The sequence below is a fragment of the Musa acuminata genome, chromosome BXJ3-10, assembly GCF_036884655.1.
Source record: "Musa acuminata AAA Group cultivar baxijiao chromosome BXJ3-10, Cavendish_Baxijiao_AAA, whole genome shotgun sequence".
NCBI classification, from domain to species: Eukaryota; Viridiplantae; Streptophyta; class Magnoliopsida; order Zingiberales; family Musaceae; genus Musa; species Musa acuminata.
The window spans coordinates 20386134-20401907 of record NC_088358.1 but is presented as its reverse complement, the minus strand read 5'-3'; the positions used below and the strand labels follow the sequence as shown (position 1 = coordinate 20401907).

The 15774-nt window shown below is 47.6% G+C and overlaps 3 protein-coding genes across 8 annotated transcripts; 1 reads left to right on the top strand and 2 right to left on the bottom strand.

The window, feature by feature from the left end:
- Positions 1-5810: 5810 nt before the first annotated feature.
- On the bottom strand, positions 5811-8969 carry LOC104000135 (uncharacterized). 6 transcript variants are annotated; one of them, XR_010501748.1, is made up of 4 exons: positions 8796-8969; positions 8389-8697; positions 8081-8263; positions 5811-6142 (listed from the first exon to the last, which is right to left on the bottom strand). XR_010501748.1 is itself a non-coding variant. In XM_009422096.3 (4 exons), exons 1-3 carry the CDS (start codon positions 8940-8942, stop codon positions 8104-8106), a joined length of 654 nt encoding a protein of 217 aa, XP_009420371.2. In that variant the 5' UTR covers positions 8943-8969; the 3' UTR covers positions 5811-6142; positions 8081-8103. The 6 variants fall into 6 exon arrangements, 4 of the variants coding, with proteins under 4 accessions (XP_009420371.2, XP_009420372.2, XP_065027006.1 ...); XR_010501749.1 differs by having other exon boundaries at positions 8100-8263; XM_009422096.3 differs by having other exon boundaries at positions 8351-8697.
- Positions 8970-9287: 318 nt separating this feature from the next.
- Positions 9288-13218, top strand: LOC135651366 (homogentisate geranylgeranyltransferase, chloroplastic-like). The gene is made up of 14 exons (XM_065171431.1): positions 9288-9356; positions 9473-9612; positions 9704-9748; positions 10619-10868; positions 10956-11039; positions 11123-11197; positions 11334-11417; positions 11561-11650; positions 12062-12163; positions 12275-12370; positions 12629-12700; positions 12771-12866; positions 12963-13067; positions 13177-13218. Exons 1-14 carry the CDS (start codon positions 9288-9290, stop codon positions 13216-13218), a joined length of 1350 nt encoding a protein of 449 aa, XP_065027503.1.
- A 282-nt stretch (positions 13219-13500) lies between these two features.
- LOC135650819 (pentatricopeptide repeat-containing protein At5g66631-like) lies at positions 13501-15664 on the bottom strand. The gene has a single exon (XM_065170426.1). The coding sequence runs from the start codon at positions 15578-15580 to the stop codon at positions 13577-13579; it is 2004 nt and encodes a 667-aa protein (XP_065026498.1). The 5' UTR covers positions 15581-15664; the 3' UTR covers positions 13501-13576.
- Between the last annotated feature and the right edge of the window lie 110 nt (positions 15665-15774).

The following is a 15774-nucleotide window of genomic DNA, read 5'->3' as shown; positions in this document are numbered from 1 at the left end:
TCTAATGTTATTTCTTCTGATACAGATGTAAGTATAAGGCTAGCAAATCCAAATCTCAAATTTTGCTTTCATAAAGGAGCTCATAAGAAAGATTAGAAATGTTAAGGTAGACTTTTGAACTCAAATGTGAGTTTTCATGAAGCATTTGTAACAAAAACTATGTGCATAGTATGTTATTAAGAATAAGGTTCAGATCATTAAGCGTTAAAAGATTCATATAATTGATCTCAAATAATTGGAACATAATATCTGGAACATAATATCTTATTGTTGTTATTGTGTGCTATTATAATGGTAAAAGATTTATATAGTTGATTCAAGATGATCAAGGCATTATAATTTGTTATTATCATTATTATATGCTATTAAGAATATAATTTCATGTTTTAGAGAACCATTAGAGACCGTATTGCTTTGGTTAAGTCTTTTATATTTATAGCAATAAGGTAACAACCACAAAGATACTAGAAAAAAATAAAATACTCGGACTCTCGAACCTCCATTGATTCGTAGACTTTGGAATCATATCATAGACAAAAGATATGTGATCTTAGACATCTTCCACATGATATACATAATATGTATAGTAAACAAACTTAACAAATTATAATCTTTTGAGATTGGGGAAAAGTAATAAGAAAGAAAATACAATCATATTAAGATAATCAAATATATTATTATTTTTCCTATGGAGAAGAGAATTTTCCAAATTAGTCTTGTCAAATACTCTTATTTTTTTTCACTTGATAATTTTCTTTTCTTGTAACTAAATGGTTCATTCCATCTTTTATTTATTTATTTATTTATTTATTTATTTATTTATTTATTTTCTTTTTCATTCTCATAATCAATATAAAAAATAAATTTAAAAATGTTCTAAAATTATCATGTGATAGATAACTTATGACATACTTAAAATCATCTCAATGCTGCAACTTAAACACATTACCAAAGCACAACCGCTGCAGAAGGAAGAAACAAGAGATGACTATGAACAGAAACACATCAGTCAGCTGTGATGCTAACACACCTCTTCTTTCCGAGCAGCTGCGCTTCTCCTGCAACCACCGACTCCGGTCCCGGCCATAGCTTCCGCTTGCACTCGCCTCGTCTTCCTCGGCGCGGGCGGGCAGCTTGATGCAACAGACGGGAGCTTACTCTCTTCGGAGGTCGGCTTGCGGAACGCCTCCTCGTCATCCTTCGATGGTAGCGCCGCGCTTCCACGTTCCTCGTTCAACCGAGCCATGGCGAGTCCGAGTGAGCTCCGGAGTGACTGTGGGGGGGGGGATTTGTCATGAAGGGTTGGTGTGCACGAGGAACAACGCAAGGCTTGTCGCCGGGGCTCGTCTTCTTCTATACGAGTAACCGATATCATTAAATTTGAAAGGTAACCGTTCTCATTTATTAGGTTTATTCTATACGACTGGTTGATGTGCACGAGGAAGAACGCAAGGCTTGTCTTCTTCCTTTAAAGCGTTTGTTTTTAAGGTTAGAGATAATAAAGATGCTTCTTAACTATAATATATAAAAGAAGTTGGGATAATTGTTAGGGGGTCTCATAGGGGACGGACAAGAATTAAGGTAGTGTACTAGTTGTTACGGTGAGTAACTTTTTAAGCCGTGGCCTCGGGGCCGACGCGGCTCGGTTCTGGGGTCCGGATGTCGGGGATCTCGGGAGACGTCCCTCGGGGTCTTCTGGCGGCCGAGCGCTGTGGTTCGGGTAGGCAGGTCGGGTCGGCTGGTCAGGTCGGGATGAAGCTCCGCCGCAGCGTCGGGAAGAGGCGACACCGTCTCGCACCTGCACACAGGTCGGGCCGGGGGGCCGAGGCAGCGTGTGGCTGCGCACGGGGCCGAGGCAGCAAGCTGCGCTGGCTTTTCGCGCGCGGGGCGTCGACGCGGGCAGGCTGTTCGCGCGCGGGGTGCCGACGCGGGCGGGCTGTTCGCGCGCGTGGGGCCGACGCGGGCGGTTCGGCCGCGCGCGGGGTGCCGACGCGGGCGGGCTGTTCGCGCGCGTGGGGCCGACGCGGGCGGTTCGACCGCGCGCAGGGCGCCGACGCGAGCGGGCTGTCCGCCTCTGTTGTGTACCTCGACCGCATGGTGCCCGAGACCACGTCCTCGTGTCCTGCCCGCCTGTGCAGCACCCGCTTGGTCGCAGCCTGCTTGCGCCGAGCCTACCTCAGCGCGGCTCCCACGCCTGAGCTGTGCCCCTCGGTCGCAGCTTGCCTGCAACGAGCACCTCAGTCACTTGCTGCCGAGATCTACCTCGGCGCGGCCTGTCCGCCTCTGTCGTGTACCTCGGCCGCATGGTGCCCGAGACCACGTCCTCGTGTCCTGCCCGCTTGTGTCGTGCTACTCGGTCGCGTGGCCCTCGCGACCACGCCTGCGCGGTCACCCCGCCTGCGTCGTGCTCCTTGGCTCCATGTTCCCGAGACAGACCAGTGCCGCCAGTACGCCCGCATCGTGCCCCTCGACTCCATAAACCCCGAGACACATCTGCGCGGCCAGCCTGCCTGCGCCGAGCTACTCGGCCATATTCACTGCCGAGTCTGTCTCAGGGCAGCTTACCCACCTGGGTCTCGCCCCTCGGTCGCAGCCTGCCTGCACCGAGCACCTCTGTCGCTCGTTGCCAAGATCCACCTCGGCGCGGCTCGACCGCCTGTCGTGTTCCTCGGCCGCGTGGTGCCCGAGGTCGCGTCCTCGCGTCCTGCCTGCGTTGTGCTCCTCGGCCCTCGACTCTGCGCCATCCCGAGACCACACATGCGCGGTCACCCCACCTGCATTGTGCTCCTCGGCCCTCGGCTCCACGCCATCCCGAGACCACACGCGCGGTCACCCCGCCTGCGCTGTGCTCCTCGGCCCTCGGCTCTGCGCCATCCCGAGACCACACATGCGCGGTCACCCCGCCTGCATTGTGCTCCTCGGCCCTCGGCTCCACGCCATCCCGAGACCACACGCGCGGTCACCCCGCCTGCGTTGTGCTCCTCGACCCTCGGCTCTGCGCCATCCCGAGACCACACATGCGCGGTCACCCCGCCGGCATTGTGCTCCTCGGCCCTCGGCTCCACGCCATCCCGAGACCACACGCGCGGTCACCCCGCCTGCGTTGTGCTCCTCGGCCCTCGGCTCTGCGCCATCCCGAGACCACACATGCGCGGTCACCCCGCCTGCATTGTGCTCCTCGGCCCTCGGCTCCACGCCATCCCGAGACCACACCTGCGCGGTCACCCCGCCTGCGTTGTGCTCCTCGGCCCTCGGCTCTGCGCCATCCCGAGACCACACCTGCGCGGTCACCCCGCCTGTGTTGTGCTCCTCGGCCCTCGGCCTTACGCCTCCCGAGATCACACCTACACGGTTCACCCGCCTGCGTTGTGCTCCTCGGCCCTCGGCCCTTGGCCCTCGGCTTTACGCCTCCCGGGATCACACCTGCGCAGTCACCCCGCCTGTGTTGTGCCCCTCGGCCCTCGGCCCTCAGCCCTCGGCCCTCGGCCTTACGCCTCCCGAGATCACACCTTCACGGTCCACCCGCCTGCGTTGTGCTCCTCGGCCCTCGGCTTTACGCCTCCCGAGATCACACCTGTGCGGTCACCCCGCCTGTGTTGTGCCCCTCGGCCCTCGGCCTTACGCCTCCCGAGATCACACCTGCACGGTTCACCCGCCTGCGTTGTGCTCCTCGGCCCTCGGCCCTCGGCCTTACGCCTCCCGAGATCACACCTGCACGGTTCACCCGCCTGTGTTGTGCCCCTCGACCCTCGGCCCTCGGCCTTACGCCTCCCGAGATCACACCTGCGCGGTTCACCCGCCTGCATTGTGCTCCTCGGCCCTCGGCTCTTCGGCTTTACGGCACCCAAGACATACTTGGCCACTCCTCGGCTCTTCGGCTCTACGCCACCCAGGACACGCCTGCGCGGCCAGCCCGCCTGCGTCGTGCTCCTCGGCTCTTCGGCTCTACGCCACCCAGGACATGCCTGCGCGGCCAGCCAGCCTGCGTCGTGCTCCTCGGCTCTTCGACTCTGCGCCACCCAGGACACGCCTGCGTGGCTAGCCCACCTGCGTCGTGCTCCTCGTCCTCGCGGCTCCGTTCTCCCCGAAATGCGTTCGCTCTACGACTCCCGAAACCACACCTGCGCGGTCACCCCGCCTGGGCTGTGCTCCTCGGCTCCATTGCCCCCGAGTCCAACTCTGCTCGGCTTCCTGACTAAGTTGCGCACCTCGACCTCGTGCTGCTTGAGACGCGTTCGCGCGACCAGCTCGTCTGCGTCATGCCCCTCGGATTCGCATGAACAACCTACCTGAAGTAAGAAGCCATGCATCGGACTCCCTGCATGCAAAAACCGACGCATAGCTCCTTTCGGGGGGGGGGCATATGATAGGGGCAAAAATGGCAGCGTGCCACGTCAGCACGCAAGTGAACACACTGCCCGAGGAGGCAAGCATTGACGCCGACTCGACGTACGCCGACATCACCAGCCCTCAACCAACCACCTCAGCTTTGACTCCGTGCACTTGACCGAGGCAAAGAAGCACGTTGACCGAGGCTCGCCATACCCTGCAGCAGCTCGGCCTCCCACGCAGCCCCAGTGGCAATGTCAGACGCCACCAAAGGTACAATCCTGCCCTACAGACAGCTACGTTAGGTAACATCAAACCTCCTCTATAAATACCCCTGAGTCCTAAGCAAAGGGGAGGACACACTCAGCACACGGAGGTTTCTCCTCCTCCTAAACCCCCTCCACATCTTTCTCTAACTTGATCGTCGGAGGGGTCGGGCCCGGCCCGACCTGTGTGCAGGTGCGAGACGGTGTCGCCTCTTCCCGGCGTTGCGGCGGAGCTTCATCCCGACCCGACCCGCTTCATCCCGACCCGACCTGCCGACCCGAACCACAGCGCTCGGACGCCAGAAGACCCCGAGGGACGTCTCCCGAGATCCCCGACATCCGGACCCTAGAACCGAGCCACGTCGGCCCCGAGGCCACGGCTTAAAAAGTTACTCACCGTAACACTAGTGATGGTAATAGCAATGCATTTTATGGGGAAAGGCTATAGAGTCAGGAGTTCAATTACTAAATGACACAAGAGGAGGTGCACACTCCATTCTTAATACATACCGCAAGGGGGTGCTTTAGTGAGTTGGGAGAAACAAGCAAGCAGGGGGGAATATCTAAGCTAACAGGGAATTAACATCTTTCAAGTTTGATTACTTGCTACTCCTCTCCTATTACGACATTCGATACTATAGTAACTATCTAGATTCTAGAAATTCCATTCCATTCTATCAAAAGAAACTAACTCAAATTGGGATTCGCCTCCTTACAAATGATTAAACAACAGCATAACTTTATTAATCACTCTCATCATATCCATCGAAGCATATGATAGACTCAATCTACAGTAACAATACTTCTGACTCTACATCGACACTCTTAACTACTAATGAACAAACAATGACAAAAAGTAAGTCCATCCAGTTTTCAAACCTTAAACAAGTAACGACGAAAGTGAGGATGCTAGAGGTTGTCCTACGAGAATAATGTTAACATAAAATATGTAATATACTGTATTAAATACAAAAATAATCTTTTATGTCATGATTGAAATTAAATAAAATTAGATCTGATTTTATGATACGTACCTTTAGATGCTATCTAAAAAGGCATCGCTATCAATCTACAAAGAGAATTAGATAATTTTTTTTCTTTCTATCCTTTCACAAAACCACTTAGATTTGGTTAGGAAGAAGAGTTGTGAGAGATATTATAATCCCCCAACTACTGAATTCTCTATGAGATGTGTGGTTAGTCCTTTGCAATTGCTTATGACCAAAACGCCCAACATTTATTAAGCATATAGCAAAATGTACACTTCCTAAACATGCATACAGAACTGGAGTGCCACTTGACAAGGGCAGAAACAAATGTTTGACATGGATCATTCTACTCACCAAAATCCCAGAGTCAAGACAATAACATAATCTTCAACATTATTTAAAGTACTTCAGTCCCTCTGAGCAACTTAGTGATCCAAAAGACAAACTCACCCATGGAATGGTGTCTCAAGACAACTTCTTTAACTGGTTAACATAGGCCAGTGAGATTTTGTACAGAATAATAGAGGTAATTGTTAGGTGCAGTCGCAAGAAGAAGATCTGCAAAATGTGACAAATGCTGAAGTAGATCTCATGTGGCCACAAAGAATTTGATTCAAGCGCAAAAACTACCTCTTCAAAAGTATAAAGTTTATTGCTATCAGTAAGACAAGTGCATGAAGTGGTTAGCATCGACCAAGTTTGCAATCTAAGTTTCACAGGTACCACCATGCCAATATGAAAAATAAAAATTGCAGGACCAGATCATTTGTGTCAATCTCGATTGGTTCCACGTAACTTCCATTCAAAAAATACTTATTTTTTGTTAGAAGAAATCAGAAGATGGGATCAACAAGATGTTATATTATGCAGCAAGGTGATAATGTATCATGAAAAGATGTGATCTATTTTCACAAATTGGTGGATTAGATCTCCTAATAGATTGAGATAAATTTAGCAGACAAATCATATGATTCATAACAATCATCTGAAGAAATAGGAAGTGGTCTTAACATTATAAGTGAGCAATGCTTGCTCTATTTTCACAAGGAAAATAGATGAAGACAGAGAAATGGTAAAGAGACCAACCTAGTAGGAGCCTGACTGAAATAAATTTATGAAAAAGTCATGCATATAGAAAAGAAATATGTTTTCAGGCAAAATTAGCACAAAATGAATTCATAGCATAAGAATTGCCCTTAAAAGTGATTACAATCAGAGAGAAGTCACATTGGCTTAATATATTAACAGGCCATAATTGTTCATAGTATCGGTTAAGAAAAGATAAATTCAGTTTGTTATGTTGTGCTCAGTTGCAAAAAGTCACTTCTGGTAGCTCAACCAAGACCTTTCTTTAAGAATATGATAAACCTTGACTCAATTCTTCTGAAACTTTTAAGATAAATAATAGGGCCTGGTATTTTTTTGCTATGATACTGTAATTTATGTGGCAAAGACATGGGCCCTTGCTTCTTCAAGCCCCTAATCCAAGCTTTGTCGAACTAACCCTAAAACAGAACCGAAAAGAATGGAGTATTGTTCATCTGAATTCTGAACAATATCACTCTAAAATTAATTCTTCATACCTGCTTATTATCTAATTGTATGGTTCTATGGCATCGCATGATGTAAATTGGAATAATAGGTGTCCATGCGATGTACTTTAAGTTCATAATACTAATTAACGTTTCTGATAATGAAGTTGCACGTCGTTCTTTATTAGATCACATGTCTTAGCATATCTGCAAAATGACCTTAATTTATCAAACTGCTGCTGGTAAAGATATATTATCACTATACAGTTCTATTTATCAAACAACCTTATTATCTAATTGTATGGTTCTATGGCATCGCATGATGTAAATTGGAATAATAGGTGACCATGTGATGTACTTTAAGTTCATGATACTAATTAACGTTTCTGATATTGAAGTTGCACACCGTTCTTTATTAGATCACATGTTTTAGCATATCTGCAAAACAACCTTAATTTATCAAACTGCTGCTGGTAAAGATCTATTATCATTATACACTACATTTCCACTGCTAAAAAAATGGAACCTGCTTAAATCTGCAACCAAGCCATATCCTTTTTAGTACCGAACTAATTTACTCAAGGGCTGAAAACTGGAGACTACCATCGAAGAACTTATATGCATGCTTAACATTTAGAAGTCAGTAAGTAAACAAAATTCCTATAAGTTAAACCAGAAATGTAGTCCTATTCTTGTCGTGCCACTACTGGTTCAGGACTGGAACATTCAATAACGTTCTTTGAAATGACATAGGAGATGAAACTGTGGTAGGTTATTCACACGATCCAATATCAGACACAAATAAATCACCTCTAATGTAAACATAATTTTACAGAGATTACACTGTAAGAGATCAAATAATAATATCATTAAATGGTATGAGTCGTCTACACGAAGAAAACTATGAGAAAAAATCAGGAATCAGAGTAAAGTATTAATTAACAGGAGGGAAAAGAGTTCGGACCAATAAATAGGTGTTCAACCTCTCTACTTCAGGACATAAGACTCGACGATCCTCAACCATCGAAGGAGCTCCACTTTGTCCTTGTTGGTCATATACTCATGCAAGAACTCCGCGAGATCGTCGTCCACCCCCCGCTCCTCCAGATACGAGATCACCTGCCTCCGCACCTCCTTCTCCAAATTCCTGCCGAATCGGTCCCAACAGCATAATCACCGCAATATATGTAGAGGGAAAAGAGAGAAAAATCGAATCTTGGAATCAGAGGGGTACTTGAAGTTGCGACCAAAGTATGGGCGAAAGACAGCGACCTTCCGGTGCAGAGGGAAGAGCGTCTCAACGACGAGCGAATCGGGCCAAGCGGAGCAGATGAGTTCGAGGACGGAGTCGGAGTCGGAGGCCTCGCCCCGGGAGACCTCAACGATGAGGCTGATGTGGAGGCGGGGACCACGCTCCAAAGCCTTCACCTTCTCGGCGATCGGAGCGGAGGGGACGGGCGCGGCGCCGTCGAACATGGTGACGTCGACCTTGACGTCCTCATCACCGTGCTTGCTCCGGAGGCGGATCCACTGCTCGCCGGGGCGGTCCTCGATGGAGAACGACCTGAAGCGCTGCGGCGGCTATGTAGAAGCGACAGAGTAACAGGTGAATCGGTCAGATCAAAGGATCAAAAAGGGAGAGCTACGCAAGTGAAGAAAGGGGGACGGAATTGAGATACCGGGCGAGGGCGGAGGTAGGCGGAGAGGTAGGAGATCTCGTTGCGTAGGAGGCGGAGGAGGTTCTCGTCGAAGGCGGAGGGGTGGCTGCCGGGAACGGAAAGGAAGGAGCGGCGAAGAAGGGGTAAGGGTTTAAGGAAGCGAGCCATTTCGCGTGGGCGTCGGTGTTTGTTAGGGTGTGGGTTTTGTGCTGTGCGTTAGTGGCATTTTGACATATCTAGCCTTGTAGTTTATCTAATTATCATATTTACCATTATTATTTTATGATACTATTTTTTTTATTAACCACCAATAAAAAAAATAAATAAATCATTTGGAAATCATAATTACTAATAATAAAATCATTAATAATTTATATATGATTTAAATAGATTAAATCAATTTTATTATATTGAAGGGGAAAAAAAAAAAAGGTTGTCAAGATAATATACAGAATGGCAAATTGGTGATATTAATTTGGGCCGTGTAAGGCCCGGCCCGCCCACTGATGCAAGATGAATGGCAGCACACAGGGTCTCTGTGCTCCGGCAACCAATGGAGGATGCGCGAGGGTGCTTGAAATGGCAAACGACAGCTTGATTTCCGTTGCATGGGCTTTATTTGTTGGATTCTTTCGGTTCTTAGGCAACACAAGTGATCATAATTGGTTTCCATCCTTGGTCGCAGATCATTTACGTAGGCAGATTTATTCCTCTGTTCCTGCTCCTCCTCTTACCTCCCTGTTCTGTTCCCTGAAGGCATAAGACGAGAGAAGAAAGATGATCTACAGCCAGGCGATTCCTCCCAGGCACTCTTCGAGGTTGGCATTCATGTCTCCAGGTATGTACTGTGCTCATGTTCTCCTCTTCCTATCTTGGACAAGAAGAAGAGAAGTTTCAACAATGTTCAAACATTTTGTTCTGTATTGCAGAGGGGATAGGAAGAAGAGGATTTGTGAGTCATGCACGAGGGGCAGGTAAGAAGAGAGAGAGGGAGAGAGAGAGAGAGAGAGATCTTTCTCCAAATTTCTTCCTTTCTGGTGAGAAGAGAGACAGAGAAAGAGAGGAAGTTAGATTAACTAAGTTTTCTTTGGTTAAATTGCAGGTGGAGAGAGAGGAAGAACACTCGAAGCTAAGATAAAAAGGCATGCAGATCGTCCAATATACACATTCCCATGTAGATATTGGTCAAGCACGATTTCTAAAGCCCCTGTGTCAGAAACCCAGTACTCTCTCTCTCTCTCTCTCTCTCTCTCTCTCTCGCTCGCTCTCTGTGAACTGAGTTAATTATCTTTGATTCGAATACCAAATTGTTGTTGGATATATAGGAATTTGTTGCAGATTTTCCGTCCAAAATCTTTTCTGATCCCGAAATCAAAGGGATTATTGGACCTCCGACATATGTTAATCGGTATAATCTTGATCATGTTCTAATCTAAGCACTTCTCATGCTCATCAAGCCAATCAAATCCTGTTCAAAGTCCTCTCTGTTTCATAAAAGGATAATACAGACATCGCACAGCCATCATTCCTTATATATATTTACTTTATATGGATTCAACAGTCCTGATGTGTTCAAGCAATTCCTGCACCATGGTATGGAAAGGCTGAAATGTCTTGAATTGTTCTATAGAGATTCAAAAACAGGTTGTTGGTTACATCCAATTCTTACTCAATACAGAGTAAAGGTTATCACTCACAAAATCTTAGTTCATCATTCATAAATATATGCCATGAAAACAAGTTGGCTTATACAGAGATTCTCAAATCCTACAATTATTTGTACATTTTCTTAAAATATGTGTATATTTCACTATGACATTAGTAAAAAAGAACTCTGATTGCAGAACTCAGAGCTCCTGCGCAAACTTGATAATCAGATGTAGATCACAAGAACAATCAGCTAGTGCCCCCGACATCGGATCCAGGACTTATGTCCACATTGGTGTGACAAAGAACAGCTTCACTTTTGCTGCTCTTAGCAATGCATGTGTACCTGAAAATGAGGCTGGTCAGTGTGAAGGCCTCTTGAATGCAGTTTCTAAGCATGTCGACGCCTTTTGTCGATTTTCTAGACCACATACTGTGATTGGCACGGTAAGCTGAAATTTGCTTTTATCATCTTCCTTATAGATGACTATTTAGGCTTCAAGAATCATAAAAATGTCTGCTTTTCATCTCCAGGTCATAGGGATAGTATCAGTCTCTCTTCTTCCAGTAGAAAGTATTGCTGATATATCTCTGATATTTTTTTATGGACTGCTGAAGGTAATCCAGGGGATGTATCAGACTTCATCTTCGGTCACTAGATATAGTTGTCTCCTGATATTGTTGGTTTTTGGATAATTCAGGCATTGCTTCCAGCTATCTTCATGAATATTTATGTTGTGGGGCTGAATCAGTTGTTCGACATTGAAATCGATAAGGTCGAGCACAGATTTTGAAGATTTCTCAGTTTATTTAGAGCTTTTTTAGACTAATTTATTTTTGTCTAGCATAAAAATAATTGAACACCATATAATACTTTACGACTTACATATTCATTTACGTTCATCGATTCAGGTTAATAAACCAAGACTTCCGCTAGCTTCTGGGGAATTCTCCCTGGAAATTGGAATAGCGATAGTAGCTCTTTGCTGTGTCCTGGTATGCTATTTCTTAATATTTTATTTTAGCGGATTTTTCCTTGAAATTAAGCTATGAATATTCAAAAAATTCATAGAAGTACTAATTTGTGTTTTATTGTATCAAATTGACATACTTTTATAAAATTCATTCATTCTTAACAGAGTTTTGCTTTGGGAGTGAAGTCTCAGTCCCCTGCCATACTAAGTGCCTTGCTCATCAGCTTTTTCCTTGGAAGTGCATATTCCATCAATGTAAGATCTCAAATGATCAAAAATGCCAAAAAAAAAAGGATAAAATAACAATGTTATCATAAAGCTTGGTCCATTGGCTGTTAAACTTAGTCAACTCTACTTAATATTCGAGACAATTAGACCGGCAGAGATTAGATACAGCATTCTATTTGCTGAATATTTTCGATGTTTTTGGAGTGATCTTGCATTGTACTGTGATAGCCTCCAGTAGTTACATGACCATAGGCATAATTAGTATTTGTTTTCTTCTTCTTATTTTGGATCTTCAGAATAAAATTCTTAACCGACATAGTAAAGATCGACTTCCTAGCAACCGGGAGTTGGAGTAGAACTGTAATCTAGGCTTTGAAGCTGCTAAATCTATGATTCCCTGCTTTCTGACTAACCATCTGATTTCTATCATTTACTTAGCTTCCATTTCTTAGATGGAAACAGCATGCCTTTCTTGCTGCTTCTTGCATTCTGTGTGTCAGGGCCATTGTGGTCCAGCTAGCCTTCTTCATACACATGCAGGTAATAAGCAGTCGATATTTACTTGTGTATAGAGTTCGAATTGTTCATCATGTACATGCTTTTAATTCATATGTTTACCTTGTTTAACTATTTCTGCAATAATTTCTACAGAGATATGTATTAGGAAGGCCGATCGCTCTAACAAAATCAGTGGTCTTCGCGACGGCCTTCATGTGTTTCTTCTCAGCTGTCATAGCTTTGTTCAAGGTAATGCCATCATCTTCTATTGGCATAGAAAGCTCAAGGTTTGCTAGTTTCCTATGCTTACAGTAAGCAATATAACCAGCAGATAAATTGACTATACTTTAGAATCTATACAGTTTTGTGCAGCTAAAATTTTGCAAAGATCACTCTTTGGAATCTATACTCTTTCTTATTCGCGATTGTAGAACTCGAATTTCTTATCGTCGAAGTTGTTAGAGTAGCTTTGGTGTCTGTATTAACCTGCAGGCTATACATTAATAGGATATCCCTGATGTCGATGGGGATAGAGATTTTGGCATCCATTCTTTCAGCGTTCGTCTGGGCCAAGAGAAAGTAAGTCAGATGAACAAGCAATGGTTTGCTTGAAGATTCAGCACACTGCGTTCTAATGCTTCTAAAACAGGTGTTTTGGCTGTGCATCAAGTTACTTCTAACAGCATATACCACAGCCCTTGCGGTAGGAGCTTCGTCGTCAAACACATACCGGAAAATAGTGACTGTGAGTTCTGTAGCTCCCATTTCTATCTATCTATCATCACAAGGTTTGCTTTTCGTCGAGAAGTTTAAATATCACCGATTTTTCGTAACGACGTAGGTGATTGGCCATGGTTTCCTTGCTTTCATCCTTTGGTTTCGCGCACAATCACTCGATGTCGAGAACAAGGTATCCGTTACCTCCTTCTACATGTTCATCTGGAAGGCAAGTTGAGGACTCGTGCTTACTATGATTCGCATAGCATAGATCTCGATAAGAAGTTCATCAGCAGAACCATCGTCGATCTAATGAGTTTTCGCAATTGCTTCTGCAGCTTTTCTATGCGGAATACTTGTTAATTCCTTTCATGCAGTAAGTATGGACCTCAGGAAGAAAACATATACAATGTTTGCAGCTCCTTATACATATACATCAGAAGATGGTAGATCCCAAAACTGAAGCTTCGTTCGCTCCTAGTTTTCCTGCTATGCTGTGTACTGAAAAGGAATTGGTGTTCTTGCAAACTTCTAACTATTCTGTGTGGATGTGCTGATCTCTGTCGGAAACAATAGTTTGCGGACAATGTGTTCACTTAATTGCCCAGTCGCCGTTGGTTTTCTTCAAAGTGCACTTCGCTCTGATCGTTTGTCGCCATCGATTACTACAAAAAATGCTTCTTTTCGGTCAGATTCCATCTTCGAGGCATTTCTACAAACACCATGAGCTCCTTCGTTTTAAGCAAAACAGGCAGAATAGATATCATAAACCCGTCGAAAATCCGCGGCGCTCACGGTCCACTCATGGCCCGGCGAAGCCACCGGAAGCCTTGTGTCGGCCTCATCACCACACCGCTCCTCCACCAGCGTTGCCTCCCGGCGCTTCCCTTCATTCCACAGGCTCTTCACGAGCAAAGTTTTGGTGGCTCGGTCCGGCGCGAGACCTGAGCTCGTCATTTCGTCGAACAGCCTCAGCGCGAGAGCCGCCCTCTCCTGCTTGCAGTGGGCCTGGATCAGGATCTTGTACATGTAGGCATCGGGCGCCAGCCCGCACTGCCTCACCATCCCGAACAGCTTGTGCACGCTCCTCAGATCCCCTGCTCCGGCGAAGTGCTGCATCAAACCAGAGAAGGTCTGTATGTCGGGGAGAACGCCCTCCAACATCGTCTCTTCCAGGAGATCCAAGGCGTCGCTGCCTCTCTTACACTTGACCATGGCGCGGAGCAACGACGAGCAGAGCAGCAAGCGCTGCGACCCCGACAACGCGCCGCAGATCGAGTCCGCCTCGCGGTAGACCTCGAAGGCCGCGGTGGCTTTCTTCGACAGGCCGTGGAAGTCGATCACTAGTCGGACAGTGGCGAAAGGGAGCGAGATGCCCTCCGACCTGACCTTGGACAAGAGGCGGCCGACCAATTCGGCGTGACCCTGCCGAGCGAGGATCGAGATCATCCTTGACACGGTCCGGCGGTCGTGCACGAAGTCGCCCGGCTGATGCGCCACCCAGCAGAAGAAGGCCCACGCCGTCTCGGCTTTCTTGAAGGCCCTCAAGAGTTTGCATACCAGCCGCGGGGTCCAAACCAGCCTCGCCGCCTCCAGTTCGGCTACCTCGTTGGGGTCCCAATCCTCCAGTGCTCTCGCGAGAGCGGTCGGTTCCAGCCAGGGCTTCAACCGGATTCGGTCGCCTTCGATGTCATCGTCTTTGTCGCGACTGTCTTCCTCCTCGCAACCTTCTTCATCACCAGAATCGGAAACGATGTCTGCGATTCGATCATTAGGGAACAGTTCTTGGACGAACTCTTCGGTACCCACGATATGCCCCGCCGCCCGCATCTTTGCCATGGCAGCCCGCATTGCAGGGCCTGGGAGAATTCCGTCGGAATTCATCTCCTTTACTAGCCGCCCGAGCTCATCGAACAGTCCGGCCGACGAGTACGCCTCGGCGAGCACCTCGTACTGCTTCGACGTGTGGGGGGTCCTCATAGACGGCAGGAGATGGAAGATCTCGGTGGCCGCGTCGAGATGCCCGAAGCGAACGAGGTGGCGGATGATGACGGTGTAGGTGCGGGAGTTGGGATTGGCTCCTTCCTGGATCATCTGGGAGAAGGTCGCGACGGCAGCGGAGTGGGCGCCGGCATCGGCGTGGAGGCTCATGACGAGGTTGTATGACTCGGTCGACGGGTGGCTTCGGCGGCGGGAATGGCGGTTGGGGTCGGACGAGGAGCGGATGGAGGACCAGATTTGAAGGGCGGAGGGGAGGTCACCGGCGGCTGCGAACCAGCGGAGACGGTCGAAGGGGGACGGGGGGATGGAGGAGGGGTACGAGCCGGCGTCGGCGGAGTCGAGGAGGGAGCGGAGGTCGGGGAGGCGGCGAGCGAGAGCAAGGCGCTTGGCGAGGGCGTGGAGGAGCGGGGTCGAGGGGGAGGGGAGGGAGCGGAAGAGGGAGAGAGCGGAGTCCGGCGAGGGGGCGGAGCGGAGGGCCTGGACAGCAACGAAGGAGTCAGGGGGGAGGGGAGGCGGAGAAGGGTCGGCCGAGCGTAGACGGAGTCGCAAGGCGTCGATGAGGCGGGCGCGGCGGAAGTAGAGGGCCACTCGGCCGCCTTCTGATGGTTCATCCGAGGAAGAAAAGGGGCGGCGAAGGATCGCAGCCGAAAAGGAGGAGGTTAGGGTTATGGTCCGATGGGGTTGACACGAAGACAAGGGGCGGCGGAAGCAACGCATCGCTCCCACTCTCCGCTCTTCCATTGCCGGCTGCTAAGGATCTATTAATGGATTCATGCATAGTTGAGATCCACTGTCCTATGTGGTTCTATGCATACTAAATATTATTTTAGATTATTAAGATAACATATTATATAATTATATTTTATATTAATTATTTATATTTAAAATATTAGTAATTTGAAGAGTATAGAAACTAAGGGCTAATAAGTTCGTCG